The following is a 17,916-nucleotide window of genomic DNA, read 5'->3' on the forward strand; positions in this document are numbered from 1 at the left end:
ACTAATTGGCCTAAATTGTTGACCTTATTTTTACAGAAGTTAAATAAAGCTGCTAAGAGATTTTTTGCATGGTACTGGCTGGTGACCACAGCGTGGTATGGCTTTCTAGCACAGGTGATGGAAGTGCCAGGATTATGTTTATTTGGTCTCAAGCTGTTTAAGAGTTGTAGCTGAGTAACTAACCAGAATTAGACCACACAAGTGAAGATGGAGCTCCCAACTGCCTTTCACCCAAAGTCTCTTCTCAGTGCCTTTCCTCTTTACATGTAACTAATTACAAGCAAAAGTCCAACTGATGAAGAGATAATTCAAGTGGACAAAATCCCATATTGTCCCTCCCCTCCTAAACCACAGGTTTCATATACAGGAATACTTCAGTTTATACTGAAGTCTGTAAATATTCTGTGCAGGGTTTTTAATGTAGCTAATCCATGTAACAGATTGTCAATTTCTTTGATCATTGTAGATACCAAATGAATTGGGAGAATTTTACACCAAAGTTATCCAGGGAGAAACAGAGACCATGGCTGAGATAAAGTTGGATTTCCAGTTCTGTAGGAGATACAAACATTGTCCTCATCTCTGTCTAATTTAGCAGCACGAGGTTTTGTTATCACTGAGCTCCTGCAATGAATGGGGCAGCTGCCCACAGCCTGGGCTGCTCACTGCTACACATAGGCTGTTCCTGTTTAACTCGTTTGTGACCTGAAGCCTAAGGAACAATACTTGAAAAAACCCTAACCAATCAAAAAAAGAAGAAAACCAAATAATAAAACAAACAAAAAAACCACAAAATGCTCCCAGGCTGTTTAGAGCTGAGATATAGAAACAAATCCACATGGCAGAACGACTCAGAAACATAGTAAAGCTGTTTCTTTACTATGGAGGGACCTCTCCATCTCATGGCATCCCAACAAGTGACAGCACATGTGAGGGTATGGCACAAGAGAGAGGAGGCAGTGGGACAAATATCTTCCTTTGCAAATATTGTAACTGAAATAAGAAAACATTGTTCATTTAGCAGATACAGACATGCTACCATAATTTCATTAAGATTTCCCCCCTTTTGATGCAAGACAAACTTGCTGGTATTGACCAACACTGCAGGGTAGCAAAGATATATCAACAAGCACACTGCTGGCACACCTCATTATTGCGTTGAGATCTCTTATTTCAGAGTGAAGACTAATAGATGAAACCTGTGCTTGCATTAACTTAAAATAACCTTGAAAGCCATTTATGTGACCATTATATGGCTATTTATTACCATGTACAAGCGTTTACCTCAAATCAATACTATTTCTCAGAGGACCAGTAAATAAGTGATTTATGTATTCCTTTACAAGATGATCCTAGGAAGTGCATCCTGTGTTGTTTTGCCAAGTAGCCTGCACAGTGCAGAAGCTTGTCTGAATGAACAGAAGTCTGCAGAATCCCAGGAGGACTGTGCATAACCAGGGCTTCTAATTATAAGGCAACCACCTGCAAGGAGCTGCATAATCACAGAAGATAACTTACCCTTCTGTTAGTCATACAGCTATCTGTTAGAATGTTTCTTTTATCATTAATAAAAACTAGGGCAGGACCAAGCCAGCAAAGCAAATCATCAGGGTTTGGAGGATATACACACTGCCAGCAAAACCCATTTGTAACAGTCCAAGAAACTGCTGTCCAACTTTTGGTCAGTAGCTCTGCCAATGCCCTGGCACACTGTGACTGCCCCAATAAACTACCATGCTTTGCTGCAGGAGATCACATCAGGCAAAGAACCTCCACTGTGCTGCTGAGTCCCTGATACATGGACAACCCCTGAAGCCACATTAAATCTCACACTGCAGAAAATTCATCTGAGAAGTAAGCTCAGCTGCAAGGATTTCCAGCCTTAAAGAAAGATAATACCAAATGTATTTAGTCAGCATGTTATCTCCCAGTGGAGGCAGGACTCAGAGGATTGCAGAGGTAAAAATAAGCCAAACAATTAAAACTGTGCTAACTGAAGACTGAATTCTACCAGGATCAAAGATTTTGGTCATAAAGGAACACAACTCATAATTATGCCCCATCAGTGGGAAACACCTTAGATGAGAGTATTTTCAACAGTGTTTTAAAGGCAGGGAGGTGGACTGGGGGCATCCTGCAGAGTCTCATTTCTCTAACAAGCGTAAATTTACTTTTCTGTAAGGAGAGACTTTTATGTAAAGGAGACCAATGTGGAAGGCAGCACTGACATAAAACGGGCTTGCACACTTTCCAGTAAGAATGTTTCTCTGTTCCTGGGAGGCTGATGACAGCCAAATGAAGAAGCCACCATGCAGAGCCTGGCTTAGTAATCTCTCTGAATGGTAAGACTTGTGGTGAGGGCAGGGAGAAATGGGAGAAGGAGTCTCTCATGAGTGTTAGGAGGTGGTATCTGTAGTGGGATTCTCCAGCTGACAAGAGGACTCACCTACCACCTTAGTCCTGCCACAGATGGACCTGCAACCCTGCTGTTCCTGCAAGAGGAGGATGACAACGGTCCTAATCAGACAAACCTGCTCTGCACTTGCAAAAGGACAGATACTATCCATATTTTTAGTCAAAATGCTGTTTTTCTTATGAAGCTGGTAGTGACCCTACAAATAGGCCACCTAATGCTCTCCTCCACAGACCGCTGGACTTTTTTTTTTTCTTTTTTTTCCCCCATTAATGGTTAATGGAAGGCTGGAAGGAGCCTTTAAAGGCAGAGGCATCTTCAACAAAATCAGCTGCTCAGAACCCTGTACACCCTGACTTGGGCTAGTGCTGTGGTGTTTCGGAAGCCATTGGGCCACAGGGGTGGCTTCTGTGAGAAGTTGCTGGAAGCTCCCTGAGTTCCATTCTCTGCCCTGCATTTGGCCAAGGCTGAGCAGATATGGGATGTTGGATGTGCCTCTGTGAGTACCATATTCATGAAAGGGGAAATGAAACTGCAGAGGTATATAAAAAAGAGATCTGCGGAGCAGAGGAGAGGAAGATGCCAGAGCAAAATCATCAAGGTCAGTGAAGAAGGAGGGGGAAAGGTGTCTGAGCAGAGAGTTACCCCCAGCCACTGGTGAGATGGCAGCTGTGCCCCTGCAGCCCATGGAGGAGCGTGGTGGAGCAGTCCCTGAAGAAGCACAGTGGAGGAGTCCTTGAAGGACCATGGTGAGGTAAGTGTGGATTTGTGGCCCCTGAAGCATCACAGGTGGGCGGGTATGAAGCAGCAGCCCGTGTGGGATCACGGAGAGGGGCAGATGTGGATCTGCAGCCATGGAGAGGAGGTGACTGTTCCCGCAGCAGCCATGACTCTGTGTGCAGCCCAGGATGGAGCAGTTCCTGAGGCACTGCACCTCCTGAGAGGGACTCATGTCCCAGGGGTTCCTGAAGGACTCTCTGCCATGGAAGTGACCCCGTGTCGGAGTGGGGGAAAAATGTGAGGAGTCCTCCCCCTGAGGAGGAAGGAGCAGCAGAAACACCGTGTGGGGAACTGACCTTGAACGCCCCCTGCCCGTCCCCTGCTTTGCACTCATAAACAAGGCAGTATAGCACAATTATAGGAGAAAATGAAACATCAGATCAGTTTCACCTATGGAGAGCTGATAAAACCCTCACTGTGGCTTTTCAGACTCACACACTAATGTTTCACATTAAGGACCTGAACAGCTTGAACCAAGTAAATCAGCTAATTACATGCATGGACTGTGAATATGCATACACCTTTAGATGATCAGGGCTTGCATCTGTAAATCTGTTGAGACAGAGGATGAAATCTGAGTTCTTCAAAAACCTGTGGTAATGTATCGCACACAACCGTGCCAGAACCATCTGATTCCAAATCATCAATCAAAATTAGCACACAAACCACCCTTCTCACTTGTGGCAGTGTGCAAAAAATACTGCTGATTTAATTAATTCATGAAGACACCTAGATGGCCATGTGATTGCATGAGTGGTCTGACACAGCAGCCCAGTAGCCAGGACCAGGAGATGGTGGTACAGGCTGCTGGCAGTTGGCTTCTCCAACATGAGCAGAAAGAAGCCTGGTAACCTTACTTGAGGCATTTCTAGGCTTTGGGAAAACAAAACTGTGCTTCCTCCTGAAGAAAAAAGGTATGGCTTTGGGGATTCCAGAGTATTTGCTCTCTGCAGCACCATTAACAAAGTAAAACTTGGGAAAGATTTTGGGTTTCCCTACACAGTACCAGAAAATCAACAGCTTCTTGTTTGTCCAAAGCCCTGAATATCAAATAAGCCAGAAGACTGTTCTCCAATTCTTCTTCCATTTTGGATCCCTTCTGGGTCAATTCGTCAGTAAACCTTCTTTGGCTGCAGCTCACTTGAATCCGATCAACATTTAAGTGAGATTTATGTGTAACAGGCCCCTTTGATAATGAAGAGGTGCTGAGTAACGTGTTTGCAATACAGATTTATAGAATAGGGCAAATGCCTCCTCTTACCATTCTTCTGTCTTTATACCTTGGTGGGAAAACAAGGGAAAAAAGGAAGTCAAAAGCCTTTACAAAGGCTGGGGCTGGATACAGAGCTAGCATAGCATTAATAGATCACATCTCATCTAGCTGGAATCTTCTCTGCCTCAATAGGTCTGTGTGCATGTGTATTTTTAAAACCTTGTAACACAAGCACACCAATTCTGTTGGTGCAGGATTATAGAGAAGTATATTGCATAGCAGGTAATTCTTCTTTAAATAATTTTTTTATGTACTACATGATCCACTAGTATCGTTCTAGTTACAGGAACTGGATATAAGTAAGTACTCTGGAAAAAAAGCTAGAAAAACAGAAAATTATTTTGCTGCACAAGTGGGTAAGAGTGGTTCTGCTGAACATTTAAAAATTCAGTAGAAATCTTTCTTATTTTGAAAGAGTACAGGACTAGAGAGAGATTTTAAAACACAATTTAGGCAACTGCAAAGACAATGTAAGATGCTAAGTGGAAAGAAATTTCATTTTGATTTGCTCTTTTACCCTTTTTAATTGGCAAATGTCTACAGTAATTGACTAAACCTTAGACAGCCATACCTATTTAACACCTGGCTGAGCATCACTTAGCAGCTCAACCTTGGATGAATATAATCACATTAATGCAATTTATGCTAATGCTGTCCTGTTTGAGTAGCAGTCACAGTCATTTGCCACTATTAGGCTAAATTCCTAGTAGACATCCCAATTAAGTACAGCATGAAAAAGCAGCACATCCTCTATTACATTCTCACTATAAACTTATTTCTTCAAAGTTTGTGTAGAATTGGATTAATCTTTCCTTTTTTTTTTTGTTAAGAACTACAGCACCCTAGCCTTGAAATCTGAAGAAAACTTTTTCATTCTTATCAACCAAAATTAAATTGCCACTATTTAAAAATATTGAAATATTTGAAATTATATACATGCAGGAAAATGTAAATCACTTTACAGATTTATGTATTAAAATTGTAATAAGAGTCCTTGAACCAGAAAATTTTATCCTCTGGGGTTGCCTTAAGAATGACTGAAATTCATCCAGAATAGCCTACAGAAGATGGCTGTTGATTTCAACATAGTGGTGTGACTGTACTGACTCCTGTGACTGTGGGGAAACCATCTCCTGAGTCTAAAACCTTCATTTTGCTTTCCTGCAAACAGCTGACCAGCTGTTCTGAAGGCAGAAAGAAAAACGAGAAGAGCATCCAACTCTTAGGCAGAGAGGGGTCAGAAGGCACCTGGTAGGAGGCTGCCATTCACTGGCAAGACATGAATGTCCACAGGAGCAGAGTAAATGAGCAGAGAAGGAGAAAAAGGAGGAAAGTGAGACACACGATAAGAAAAGTGGAAAAATGTAACACCAGCAAGACTGTTCTCTGAGGGTTTTTTTCACAAACAACAGGGAAGGGGTGCAATAAGCCCTGCTGTAATAAGTAATCACAGATCTTCTGTATTAATACTTAAAAAGTTTTTTTTATTGAGCCTGTTCTTTCACATAGGAGGAAAGGGAATGATTTATAGCTGAGACAAGTCTGGGACTTTGTTCAGTTCACGTGTCTTTTCATTAGGCTCATGTCAAGGAGCTTACAAAGTCATAGAGAAAAACCTGAAGACAACAAACTGGATCTAGCAAGCAGCATTCACACAAGCTGCAAAATCTGTAGAAGATTTACTGAGTATCTTCTTCAGCTTCCATTTGACCTGCCAGATAGCAGACAGACACTGAATGAAACCACTGCTTCCCTTCCACACCCTACCGAGGAAACCCACAGCCCCTTCTCCAGATGACTACAACCAACAAATTTGGTTTGGCATCAAATCCAGCAGAAGGAGGAAGATACAAGGCTTCTCTCCTGTCCATTTCCCAGAGACAGCCATGGTGTATGTAACAGGTATGCCTCTCTCCTCAGTGACTAGAGCTGGAAAAATTGTGGCAGAGAAGGAATCTCCCTGTGCTTCTGACAGCTGTTGGCAATCCTGAAAACCTATGAAAGTCTTGCCATTTTTTCTTCACTCCAAGAGCTCCACTGCACAGAGCTTCTGCACCTCTTTGGCTGTTCCCCAGCTACAACCAAGACTTGGCCACCACCACATTAACCTGGTGATTAATTTTTAACCTAAGTAGTTAAGGTGCCCTCTCAAGTAAAAACTTTTCTTATTTCAGTTCTCACACAACTTAAAAACATGTTTTTCTTGAAGCAAAACACCAGTTCTTCATTTATGAAACTCTCCACAAATGGTCTGGCATTGACATAGCATAGCTTGTTTTTTTAATTCATGCATAAAGTTTGTAGGGCAAATTATCTCTTGCTGAAAGACTGCTTCCTTTCTTGATAATGTCACTTGCTAACTCTCAAGGAGGAGCTATGGCTACTTTATGTGTTACTTGGAGGCTTTCATCTGGCAGCCCTAAAACACACAGCCTGCCAGTTTTTCTTTGATGTCTTATCATTGTCACAGTTATGCATGCTTCCAAAATTTCTTAAAACCCTCATAGAGCTGATAGGTCTGATAAAAAGCTCAGCCCTTCAGAGCCCAGAGCTGCCAAGCCTGAAAGCATTTGCATGACTTTCACTCCAATTTCCTTCCTGTGGACTGATGCTCAGGAAGCCATGAAAGCCATTCCCCAGACATGCTTCTCAACACTGCCCACCACCTCCTCTTGTGGAGAGGAGACAGGACTTGTGTCACCACTGCCACTGCTGCCTTGCTAGCCAGAAAGATGGCTCTGAGATGTTATATATCATTTCCCTTTCTACTACACCAAGGGCTATTCTCCACCCCTGCAAAGGGCCACATGTATAGATAGGAGTCATGTCAAAGTGTGACTCAGCATCTAAGCTCTCCAGATCCATAAGCTCTATCAACATAGTGACAACAGTACAGATTACACAGCTAAGGTTTACATTCTGTGCTCATTCTCCTTCTTGACCTTATCTCATGATCATATGGCTGAAGTGCTACTGTCAGGGCAAGGACCATCTATCACATGTGCATGGTCACCACTAAGCCTGCACTGGAAACCCTGCACTCCTGCAGCGCTGGCAGCATGAGGGGGGTCTGGTCAACAGCCCAAGCCACATCCAGCTGGTGCTCTAGGGTCAGAAAGGGCTTAATGTTGCCCACCAACTGCTAGGCAGACGTTGCAAGTTGAAAAGTCAAGCAGCAGCTAAAATCAGTGTGGTTTTAAAATGAGCTGCAAGGAAGACAGAACTTCAGGGACAGATCTTATGAAAATCACTGTCTACCAACTTTATTGGCACAAACTTTTCATGGTGATTTTTTTTTCCCTTAAATGCTTCGCAGCATTTATAAAATATGCACAGGCAGGGGGCTGCCTTCCCACCCTGAGCAGCAGTTTTTAGGGTAAGGGCACACAAATAAGCAGGCTGTCAAGGTCACTGTAACTGCTGCTTCTCCTCTGAAGCATTACAAAGTGGTGGTTCAACACCTCTGGTTGGCCAGCCTAGCATTTCTGATAAATGCTGAACTTCCTTAAAACTGATGAATGTGCTATTATGCCTGTGAGCCTCTGAACAGCCTCTCTGGAGCAGGCCCTGTAATTTTGTTTTGACAAATTAGTACTTAGCTATTTTTGACAATGCTTCTATCTTCCAGATTTAATTGGAAGATGTGGGCCTTTGTTTATAAGGAATATTTAAAGATTTAATAAAGAAATAAATCAAGCCGAGATGCTCAAAGCACTACTGCAGATTTAACTGAAGAAGACAAAAGACAGCACTAGAACAGTTAACCTCTCCAGTCTGATTTGTTTTATAAGCAATGCTAACTAGTTCTCCTTTGTTCTTTATTATTTAATAGAGACAGAGAAGAGAGCAATTGCACACAGACACTAGCCACAAATATGCTTGCAGCACACTTTTGCCAGTGTGAAATCTGGGAGGTTCATTGCTTCCCAGATGCATGAAACCCACATTAGATTGCAAAGCCGTAATCAAGGCAGTTCAAACATTTCCCTGGGCCAGTGCTGCCTAAAGAATTGATTAAAAACCAGTCAAGCCTGGAAATCATTCTCATTATGCTCCACAAAGCAAACGTGAGGAACAATCCACATCTCTAAACCACATTCCTTCCACCCAGTCCTGGCATCAAGTCCTTGCAATTTAGAAGAGCAAACAAACCCCAGGTCTCATCTGAGGGATGCAGTTCTACCAGTAAGAGCCTTTGGAGTGGCTCTGCAACCCTTGTGCTGCAAAGCACCTGACTACAATGCCTTACTGTCTATGCTCCCATGAAATGGGAAGCATTGTAGAGAATCCCAAATGATCCCTTTGTACATCCAAACAAATGAAACATACTGAGGACAACTTTTCTTTGATCTGGAAAGACAAGCATCTAACCAAACTGGATCCAAAACAAATAATGAAAATATGAAATAAGTATTGACACTTCCAAGTCTTGATAAACTTAGCTCTTAAATCCCTTGCTCTTAGCATCCTGTCTTTTTAGCTTAAATAAGAGGCAGGATTTTAATACCATCTTTCTGCACTTAATATTACAGAGAACAATGTCTAAAATTTAAACTCAAACATTAAACGCAAATATCAAAACCCACTGCATGATTTTAAACTGTTCTTGTACCTGAAAGTTTGGGACCTGGAAAAAAAATAAGCAAAGCAGGCAATTTAATTTACAAATACTGTTAATAGCAAGGTGAAAAGGTGACAAGAGAGATGAATTTACTCACTGAAGTTCAGCATCTGTTCACTGATACAAGCAAACTAATACAAGCATTATTTGGTGCATGCCAGAACAATAAACACACAGAATAATGGAAAAATGAAAATCATTTACCTCTCTCTGAATCCAGGGAAGCATGAAGAAACAGAAAGAGCAAGTTAGAAAGTGCTCACACAGGCAGAACTCCAGAATATGATGAGACAGAGTAGCTGAAAGACGTGCTGTACATTTGACGTTTGCTGCCTGTTTGTAGCACAGTGTATCTAAGCATACTGCCACTATTTTGACACTCCTTTTGGTTGAATCCTGTTGCTCCGAAGTTTGTATTTTTGGAAACATGCAATGAAGCCAACAGGCATCAGCTGAATTCAGAGAGGCAGCATGGACATATCAACACTGGGAGGTAATCAAGCTTAAAATACCCTGCACAAGTACAGTAGTATGCAGAAAGCATAAATAGACATACAAAGTCCATGGACCTTCCAAACTAACACTTTAAAGCAGACACAGACAAAACAAGAATAACTCATCAGACTGTAAAAACATTACATTGTTTAAATTGAAAGAGTAGAAAGATCCCAGTGAGATTTTTTTTAAAATGCCTTTTCCAAAAGCTCACACCCCAAGGTCACCTGGGCTCCTCTGAGAGCTGCACCTCAAAGAAGTGACAGCCTGGGTAGGAACCTCACATGAGCACAGAGCTGAAGCCAGGACGTACAAAATCACTACACACCCTCATTTTGGAAGCATTTCAGCAACTACTAAATCTTGGTACAATTTAACCCACATCCCAAAGGCGAAGGCAGTCAAGGGGAGGCACAAACTTCCCTGGCTGGGGGAGGGCTTCCTTCTACCCCTTCCTGCAGAACTGCTCTGCCTGCCCTGTGCCCACTGGAGCCCTGGGAAGGGCTCAGTGCTGGTCCCCAGCATCCAGCCCAGCACTGGTTGGTGGGTACAGGCACACTTCTGGAGCTGTGAAGAAAGCACAGGGCTTCCTGTGGTGCTGCTCCAAAGGGCTAACTATGCTGGGGAATTATGTGGTTGCTGCCTGCTTCTCCCCACCCTTCCTTAAAAACAGGACACAACTTTATGCAACATACAGCATCCCTACAGGGATCGTAACAACTCTCCATAAGAGAGCTGCTGAAGTCCTGCTTTCCTCCCCCTGCCTTGAACATGCCTCTCACAACTCCCCTCTTTAGAGACAGGCTCATCTCCAGTGAGCATCTGAGCACAGTTCATTCACTGAGCACAAAGCACAGGACCAACATCATCCTAGTTAGTAACTGACTCGGAAAAAAGTAGCACAGTACAAGTAATAAGTATCAAGTAATAAGAGCAGAGTACACTAAGGAAAGGGATACAACTCCCATTAGACACCCCTCTTTAGCAAGTTTGCAAAGCTTGAGAGGATTGGTCTGTTGCTTAGAAATGGCTTTGCAAGTAGATGTGGAACAAACACAGGCTTTATAAGCCAGGTTTTTACTAATGTGTGTATGGCTAGCTAATGCACCTGTCCAACACTGGAGTGCAAGTCACACACATGGACGCATATTTACATAGCTGGAGGTTCAATGTCTTTGTTACGTGGAGAAGAAACCTCTCCTGATCCAACCTGTACTAACTGCCTCTTGCAGCCTCCATGCAGATCCTTGTGAAGAACAATCCTCACTGGAATAACATCTCCAGGGACACAGTACAGTCCCTATCACAGAAGGTTTTCAAGATGTGACTGGATAGGGTACTAGAAATCCAGCCTAGGCTACCTTTCCCATGAAAGGTTGGATCAGATTATCTTTTGATGTCCTTTCCAACCTGGGAAAGGTATTCTATGATTCTGTGAAAGCAGACACATTGGAAAGAAGATTCATATTTACAATTGTAATGAACATTCCCAGAAACTTCACAATGGAAGTGTGAGACTTAGCCTCAGTGTAAAGAGGAAAAATCACAGGGCTCTCTGCTCCACTGTTTTCCATGCAGTGAACTGTGAGTTTCCATTTTTCAGCATCCAGTGGTGATCTGTGCAAATCTCCCCAACCAAAAGCTCACTCATTCCTTTGCTTCAGCTACACAGGATTTTACATTGGGATTTGCAGAATCAGCAAGGACTTCACCATGCCTATTGATAGCATTTTCTGAAGTTAAAATAAAGAAGTTAAAATAAACCTCAGTATTGCGAATTCCAGAAGTTTTTCAAGCCTAAACAGTTCTTGATTCTGTATTTCAGTGCCAATTTGAAAATCAGAATTGAAAAGTATTATCACTTGGCCAGAAAATATGGTCAATGTTTCTAAATACTACAAGAAGAAAATTTTCTTCATGCATGAATCACTGGCTTTATATGAAGTAAACAAATGGAGATTCAATGGAGATTCTCTCTCAGAAATTGCTTTACAAGGGAAAAATCTTCCAGAAACTTAGGCACTAGGGGGAAAAAACCAGAAACAAACCCCAACCCCCCAGACAAATTAAAATAATAATAATAAAAAAAAAGACCAAAAAAGACCAAAAAAAGGACATTTATTGGATCCAGCAGATTTTTAACACAATACAATTAGACACAAAACTGACCTGCTGGTGCAAACTCTTAAAGGGAGATTTGTTAATTTCTCTGTCATTATGCAATATATGGTTGTACAGAACAATCACCCCTGCAGCTGCCAGCACAGACAAAGCACAGGAGGAATTTCAGGAAGGTGAGATAAAAATGTGAGTAGTTGGGCTGCTGGATGCATGTGAAATCAAGGGGCTTGCATCCTGCTTCTAATTACAGCTTTCCAATTAACCCAGTATCTCCTCATAGAGTGTTTTGAAATTTATGAATTATATTCACACAAAAGACTATTTTTACCTGTATTCAATTTACTTTCTGGTATCTCAAATATGGTTGAATGATTTATCTTTAAAGTTAAAATAAATACTTAAAAAATTCACCCCAGGTCCGAAAAGCGGGCATGGGAAGCTTCAGTTCAAACGACAGATTTTGCTGCTGACTCTAAGTGCCAGAAATGCCGCAAGATCAGCTGTGCAAGTGCTTCAGTATGGTGCTCTACATATCTTCTTCCAAGCTGAGCGAGTTAAAAGGGGTCAAGCCAAAGCCTGCCAATAAGCTGGAAGATGATAGCTACGAAATTGTGTCAGGGCTGCCACGCAGAACTGGAGATTCATTTCTGAAGGGAAAAGGCCAACATCTCAGAGGAAACCAGACTGTGACCTTCCAAGAGTGCAGAGACATGGGAAAGGAGTACTCCTGCCAGAGCGAGCCCTGAGGGGACACTGCCTCCCAGTGACAGCCTCCTCTTCCTCACCACTCCTCCTAGGACAATTTATTCCAGGTTGTTTTCTGATTAGTGCTGTCAGATACAGCACATTATGGGTGCTTGCCGAGTGTGCCTGCATCCTGGCCACTTGCTTGTACCAGCACTCCTCTCACCAAGGGTTGTATCTGGCACAGGGACTCAGTGGAGGCATTGAAGTTGCAGAGAGCAGTGTAACTGATGGGGCACCATCCTGTGGGAGAGGTCTTTCCAATGCATGACAGAACGTGAGTATGAGACAGTTTTCTCCTTCCAGCCACAAGTTTTGTACTTCAGTGACTGATGCAAGTTACAACCAGGAGGCCAACTGCTGATATTCAGCGTCCACCCTACAAGCTGAAGGGTAATGGAGGTTTCACTGTAAGGTGAATAAGGTGAGAGTCACAGCACTAACACTCTAATCCCCCTATGAGGTAACAGGGAGGGGATCTAGTATGTGTCTCTCACTCGCTCACGGGAGCATTTAAAAAACAGAATAAACATAAGTTTCTTTGCCAAAAGAGCAGATAAGCCCAGAGGGATCCTCTGAGAGGCTGTTCAATCTGTTCCTGGAGGCTTTTAAAACTATCAGCCAGGAACAGCCTTGAGGTAATCCTGAGCCCTGCCCAGCTTTAGGCAGGAGGCTGGTCTAAGTGACCTGCTGTCATCCCTTCCAGGGTAACTTCTGTCCTGTGACTCTGTAAGAGAAACACCTCAACACACAGGACAGAGGAGTGCTGTGCACACAGAACATGACAGTGATGCTGTGCTTGTGCAGATGAACAGCTTTATGTGTTGGGTGGAGGGAGACTGGCAGGGGTGAAACAACATGTCCCAGAGCCCTGGCAGTTCATGTTCCTCAATTCCTGTGACTGGGACAGACATCCTGGACTTCCAATATTCCACAGTTGCTATTGTGTCTTCAACAAGAGCCTCTGTAGGACTACAATGTAATGGAGAGCAAACCACACCATAAAAGAGGTTTTGTTTTTGTTGGTTTCTCTAATAACGAATGTATTTAAGGATGAAGGTGATGCTCCTATGCTCGGCTGTTTTAGTAAGGAACCACACGGCATGTGAGCCTGGTAGTGAATTTCAGTTTGCAGCCTAACCATTTGTGTGACCGACTCATTCAGGTATCAAGATGAAGAGGTTAACTAACACTTTAAACCTCTTAATTCCTTCTCCAATTGTCTTTTTTGAGCAGATCAGAAAAAATAAGGCTGCAATATGTAAACTACACCCTGAGCAAGTACAGAGGTTTATCTTACAGCCTTAGACAATTTCATGTAGGACTACACCCATCAGCAGCAGCCCTGGCCATCTCTCTTCATATGAGATAATTACCATCTGAAATGTCTTTTTAGTGGATTAAAACACATTCTACTTGATTAAAAATAGTGATGCATGAATCTCTCATCTTTATTTACAGTTATAAGTACTTGCCCAAGCATATCTTCTGAGGCACAGAGGAGGCCCTACCACAGTTTTCTGATTTGTAATTATGTCTAGTAGCACTTAATGCAGCAAAATGTTTATGTAAAATGTATTTCTACCCCAAAAACATAACATGAACAAAAAAAGGAAACAAATTCTATTTCTGTGCATTTGGAAGTCTCTCTGTTGTTTATGTTCTTCATTTAAGTATGCCATTACAGAAATATAGTTGCTTTTACCAGAAGTAATGTTTTAATAGCTTTATTTTTTTTGTTTGTTTGTCTTTCTCTTTTCCCAAATAGTCCTTAAGTTTTTGTCTTCCAACATGTATCACACTAATCCAGCAGACTGGCCTTGAATTTCTGGGTCCTTGTCATCACCAGGATGGAGACAGAGCTGAAGTGAAACACTTTCTGCAGAAATTCCCTGTTCACCATGGGCCAGATTGTGCTATCAATTTTTAACCAACTCTTCAATGGTAGCAAAGAAGATTTCTGCTTAAAAATTGATGGCCTGATCTACCTTTTTGTTGCTAATCCTATATCATGAAACTACAACTGGGTCAGATTCTATTTTTAAAATAGAAAGAAATATAAGACAGCCTGACATATTATATATTTTGTAAAGAGTCTTAAGAGTCTATGTACTCTTAAGGCCAGAGGCTTTGAATCCCTAAGTCCCACTGAGAGTTTGGGTGCTAGACATCACATGAGTACCTAACAGGCAAGCTAATTCCTTCTTATTTCTCAAGTCTCTCCATAAATAAGCAAGCTCAGGTGACTTTGCCATTTCTTCAGGGTTTCCCTCATCTGCACAGGCTAAATGACAAGTGATTGAAGACCTGAAAGAGTGGGTTCACTTCCAGGTGTCTGAAGCACATGGCCACCCCAAGCACTTCCTCTCCAGGGGCATCTTTCACAGCACCCTGCAGACCATTTCCCTCTCTTTAGAAAACGTTATGCTTGGCTGGTTAGGCAAAACATTTCATACTTCCAGAAATGTTTGAACTTTGAATGTCAGGCCACTTTCTCCCAAGTTACTGTAACAACACTTTAGATGGATCAGTCTGGTTTCATTTTTTAAAGCATTATTAAATTCAGTGGAAAAGATCTTTCCAATCTGGCAACTTGTTAAAACACACAAAGAAGGCTTTAATATTGCATGAAAATACAACAAAAGAGGATGTTGGGTTTTTTGGCAGTTATCAAACCAAATTCAGGGACATGACATTTTTCCAATAGGAGGTAATGAAACTGAAGACTTCTTGCTCACTTGATATTCCCTGATTTAAAGCTGTTACATTTCAGGTTTTGACCTGGATTGACTTCACACAGAGAATAAGGTTATTTCAGCCTATCTCAAACTACACTGGAGCAAAGTCTGCACTATATCACAAATTAAAGCTATATATTAAAGTGTCTGAATCAGTTCCAGCACTCTAATAACTAGAATTAGATCAGAATTTTGTCCCCAGCAACACGAAGTTCTACTTCATGCCACAAAACATCAGAAACTCAGCAACCAAGAAAGCCTTGCTCAACAGGATACTCTACAGACTGTAACTATATAAGAAATGTCATGGACATTCAATACATACCTTAATTATCTAAAATACTAATTCACAGTGTTTGAGACTCATCTGTATTCCAACTGATCAGCATTTAAAAATATTTTCATAGATAGGGTTATTTATTTATAGATGTTCACTGCGGTAGAAGAGAAAACTAAGACTTAAAAAAAAATTCTAACTGCTATTACATTAAAAAAATCCCACTATCTTTCTCTTACTGTCTGTTAGCTGCTTATGAAAATAAATAAGCCAATTTTTACTGAGAAATGCTCCAGGGCTAAATAATATCTTTTTGCTCACACTGAAGTTGCTATAATTACATTAACTCCAAGGCAAGAGCTACAAAACCATAATTAAAGCCATAGTTTTAGGAGATGAAGCACTTCATATACTTCCCTGATAGAGATCAACACTCAGCAACGTTTGCTATCCTTTAAGAAAACAAAAATTACTTCACAGAGCAGGGAGAGCAATGAGCTTTTGTAACATGCGAGAAACCTAATTGAAGAGTGAAGCTGCAGAATTTAAAGAGAAAGATAAATGTGCTTGTCTCTCTTCCCTCCCCTCTGCACCTAGCGCTATGAAGATTCAAAGCTATGTATCAATTAAGAAATCAATGACTCCTCTCCTGCTGCAAATTCTTTATGAATACAGATAGGACAAAGCAAGCACAGAGACCTCAAGGCAACATATTACATTTAAATTATGAAGTTTCCTCGTCTGTCAAAAATAAACATTAACCATTTCATTTTGACAAACTGTATTTTCACATGTATGTATCACTCCCACACAGTGTAGTACTACTTTTGCCTTCAAACATGTTTGCTTTTTTGGAGCTCTACAAAGATTTAAAACTGCACAATCTCCACTGTCAGGTATGTTCTGAAACAAAGCCCAGCCTAGGTAGCTAGAAGTTATTTGGGAATTAGACATAAATAATTATACAGGCACTGTATGTTCGGGGGAAAACACAAGGAGGTATCTTTTCTTCAGAAAGTGAGGTTTCTGGAGTTCTTAACTATAAAGACTTCTTATCCATTAACACACTATTACCAGTAAAAAAAAGAAAGATAAGTCTCTACAGAATCAGGCTGATCAATATGCAGCCAGTAACCACAGCCAGTTTAGGAACATGTTAAGTCTGAGCTGAACACAGACCCCCAAACCTATTAATCATCAAGATCCATTAGTTAGCTTACTGCTCAAATGAGCAACAACTGAAGGGATAAAGAAGAGGGAGAACAGCATCAAATACTTACCGCTCAGCACACAGTCCAGCATTTCTGCTACAGTGCTCTCCTGAAGGTTGTTAAGTGTCAGCTTTTGGAGAAAAAAATCTGACTTGCCTTTGTCACACTAGGAGCTGTAATTTGCCTCGCAGGCATCCACACAGAAGCCTCAGACTAATGCACCATAGCTTTGAAAACACAGCGGAGACAAAGGCTACTCCTAAGGCAAGACTGTCGTTTGGAGGGGAGGTTGAGGTTTTTTCTTGTCACTTCCTAAGTTTCTTACCTTTTTGCTGCAGCAAACAGGAACTTAACGCCAAGCACATCATACACAAACACCCAACTCAAGGCTCTGCCTGGTCCCCGTCTCTGTGAGCGTGTACCAGGGCATCAGATGATGCAAAGTGCACTTCATGCAGCCGTGTACTTGTACATCAGCGACGGGGTCTGAATACCCTCGAGAACAGCAGCTCATTCATTTTGCATCGAGTTGTAGCACACCATATCAGCTCCCACTTTCCTCATGGACTGTGCATGCTTGTGTTTGCAGGCTCCAGCTGTGAGTGAGTGGGTGCTTCTCCCTGGAAGGCACTGCTCCATCATGGGTGTGCCTTTTCCTCCCTCCCCACTGCTTTTACCATTTGTCTGCTCCCTGCTCTCTGGCCCACAGGAGAGGCCTCTGTCTCCCCCCTTTAATAAATCTCTACTGCTACACATTGTGTTTGTAGTCTATAAACTTCCAAGGCTAATCTGCTGTGACGGAAGCAATCTTTTGGGGAAAGCTGAAGCAAGCAGGGTGTCTTCCCCTCCCAGTTTCCCAAAACAAACACAAAGCTTTCTCAGCAGGACTCTGAGCTGAACATAAGAGAGAAAGTCTCTAAAAGGCAGTGAAGATTTACAGCTAAATTCAGAAAACCAGACAGAAGTACAACTGCATTTACTTCAATGCAATTATACCTGCTTATGTTAGAAGGGAGATTTATCCTTGATCTTTAAAACCAAACACACCGAATAATTTGATTTTCTAGAACTGGCACATGCAATAACAGTAAATCTAATTCAGAGGTGTTGCTTGCACTGAAGGTGACAGTAAACGACACTTCTGAAGCTCCAGTGTTTATTAGGTAAAAGTCCCCATATCAAATGTGCTCAACCAGCAGTAAAGGGTTGCTTCCCCAGGGACTGCACTCAAAATGTGGGGAGG

The 17,916-nt window shown here is 41.9% G+C and overlaps 1 protein-coding gene across 13 annotated transcripts in view; it reads right to left on the reverse strand.

Annotated features, from left to right (window-relative positions):
* APBB2 (amyloid beta precursor protein binding family B member 2) overlaps positions 1–17,916 on the reverse strand; it is a 169,966-nt gene that overhangs the window by 11,433 nt on the left and 140,617 nt on the right. For 8 of the 13 annotated variants that reach the window (XM_030449632.1, XM_030449633.1, XM_030449628.1 and 5 more), the window contains one exon: positions 9,292–9,297. The exons of the other annotated variants lie outside the window; for them this stretch is intronic. In XM_030449632.1, the coding sequence (XP_030305492.1) occupies positions 9,292–9,297 (6 nt within the window). The remainder of the gene's footprint in view (positions 1–9,291; positions 9,298–17,916) is intronic. 13 annotated transcript variants of the gene reach the window in all.

This window comes from Calypte anna, chromosome 4A (assembly GCF_003957555.1).
Source record: "Calypte anna isolate BGI_N300 chromosome 4A, bCalAnn1_v1.p, whole genome shotgun sequence".
NCBI classification, from domain to species: Eukaryota; Metazoa; Chordata; class Aves; order Apodiformes; family Trochilidae; genus Calypte; species Calypte anna.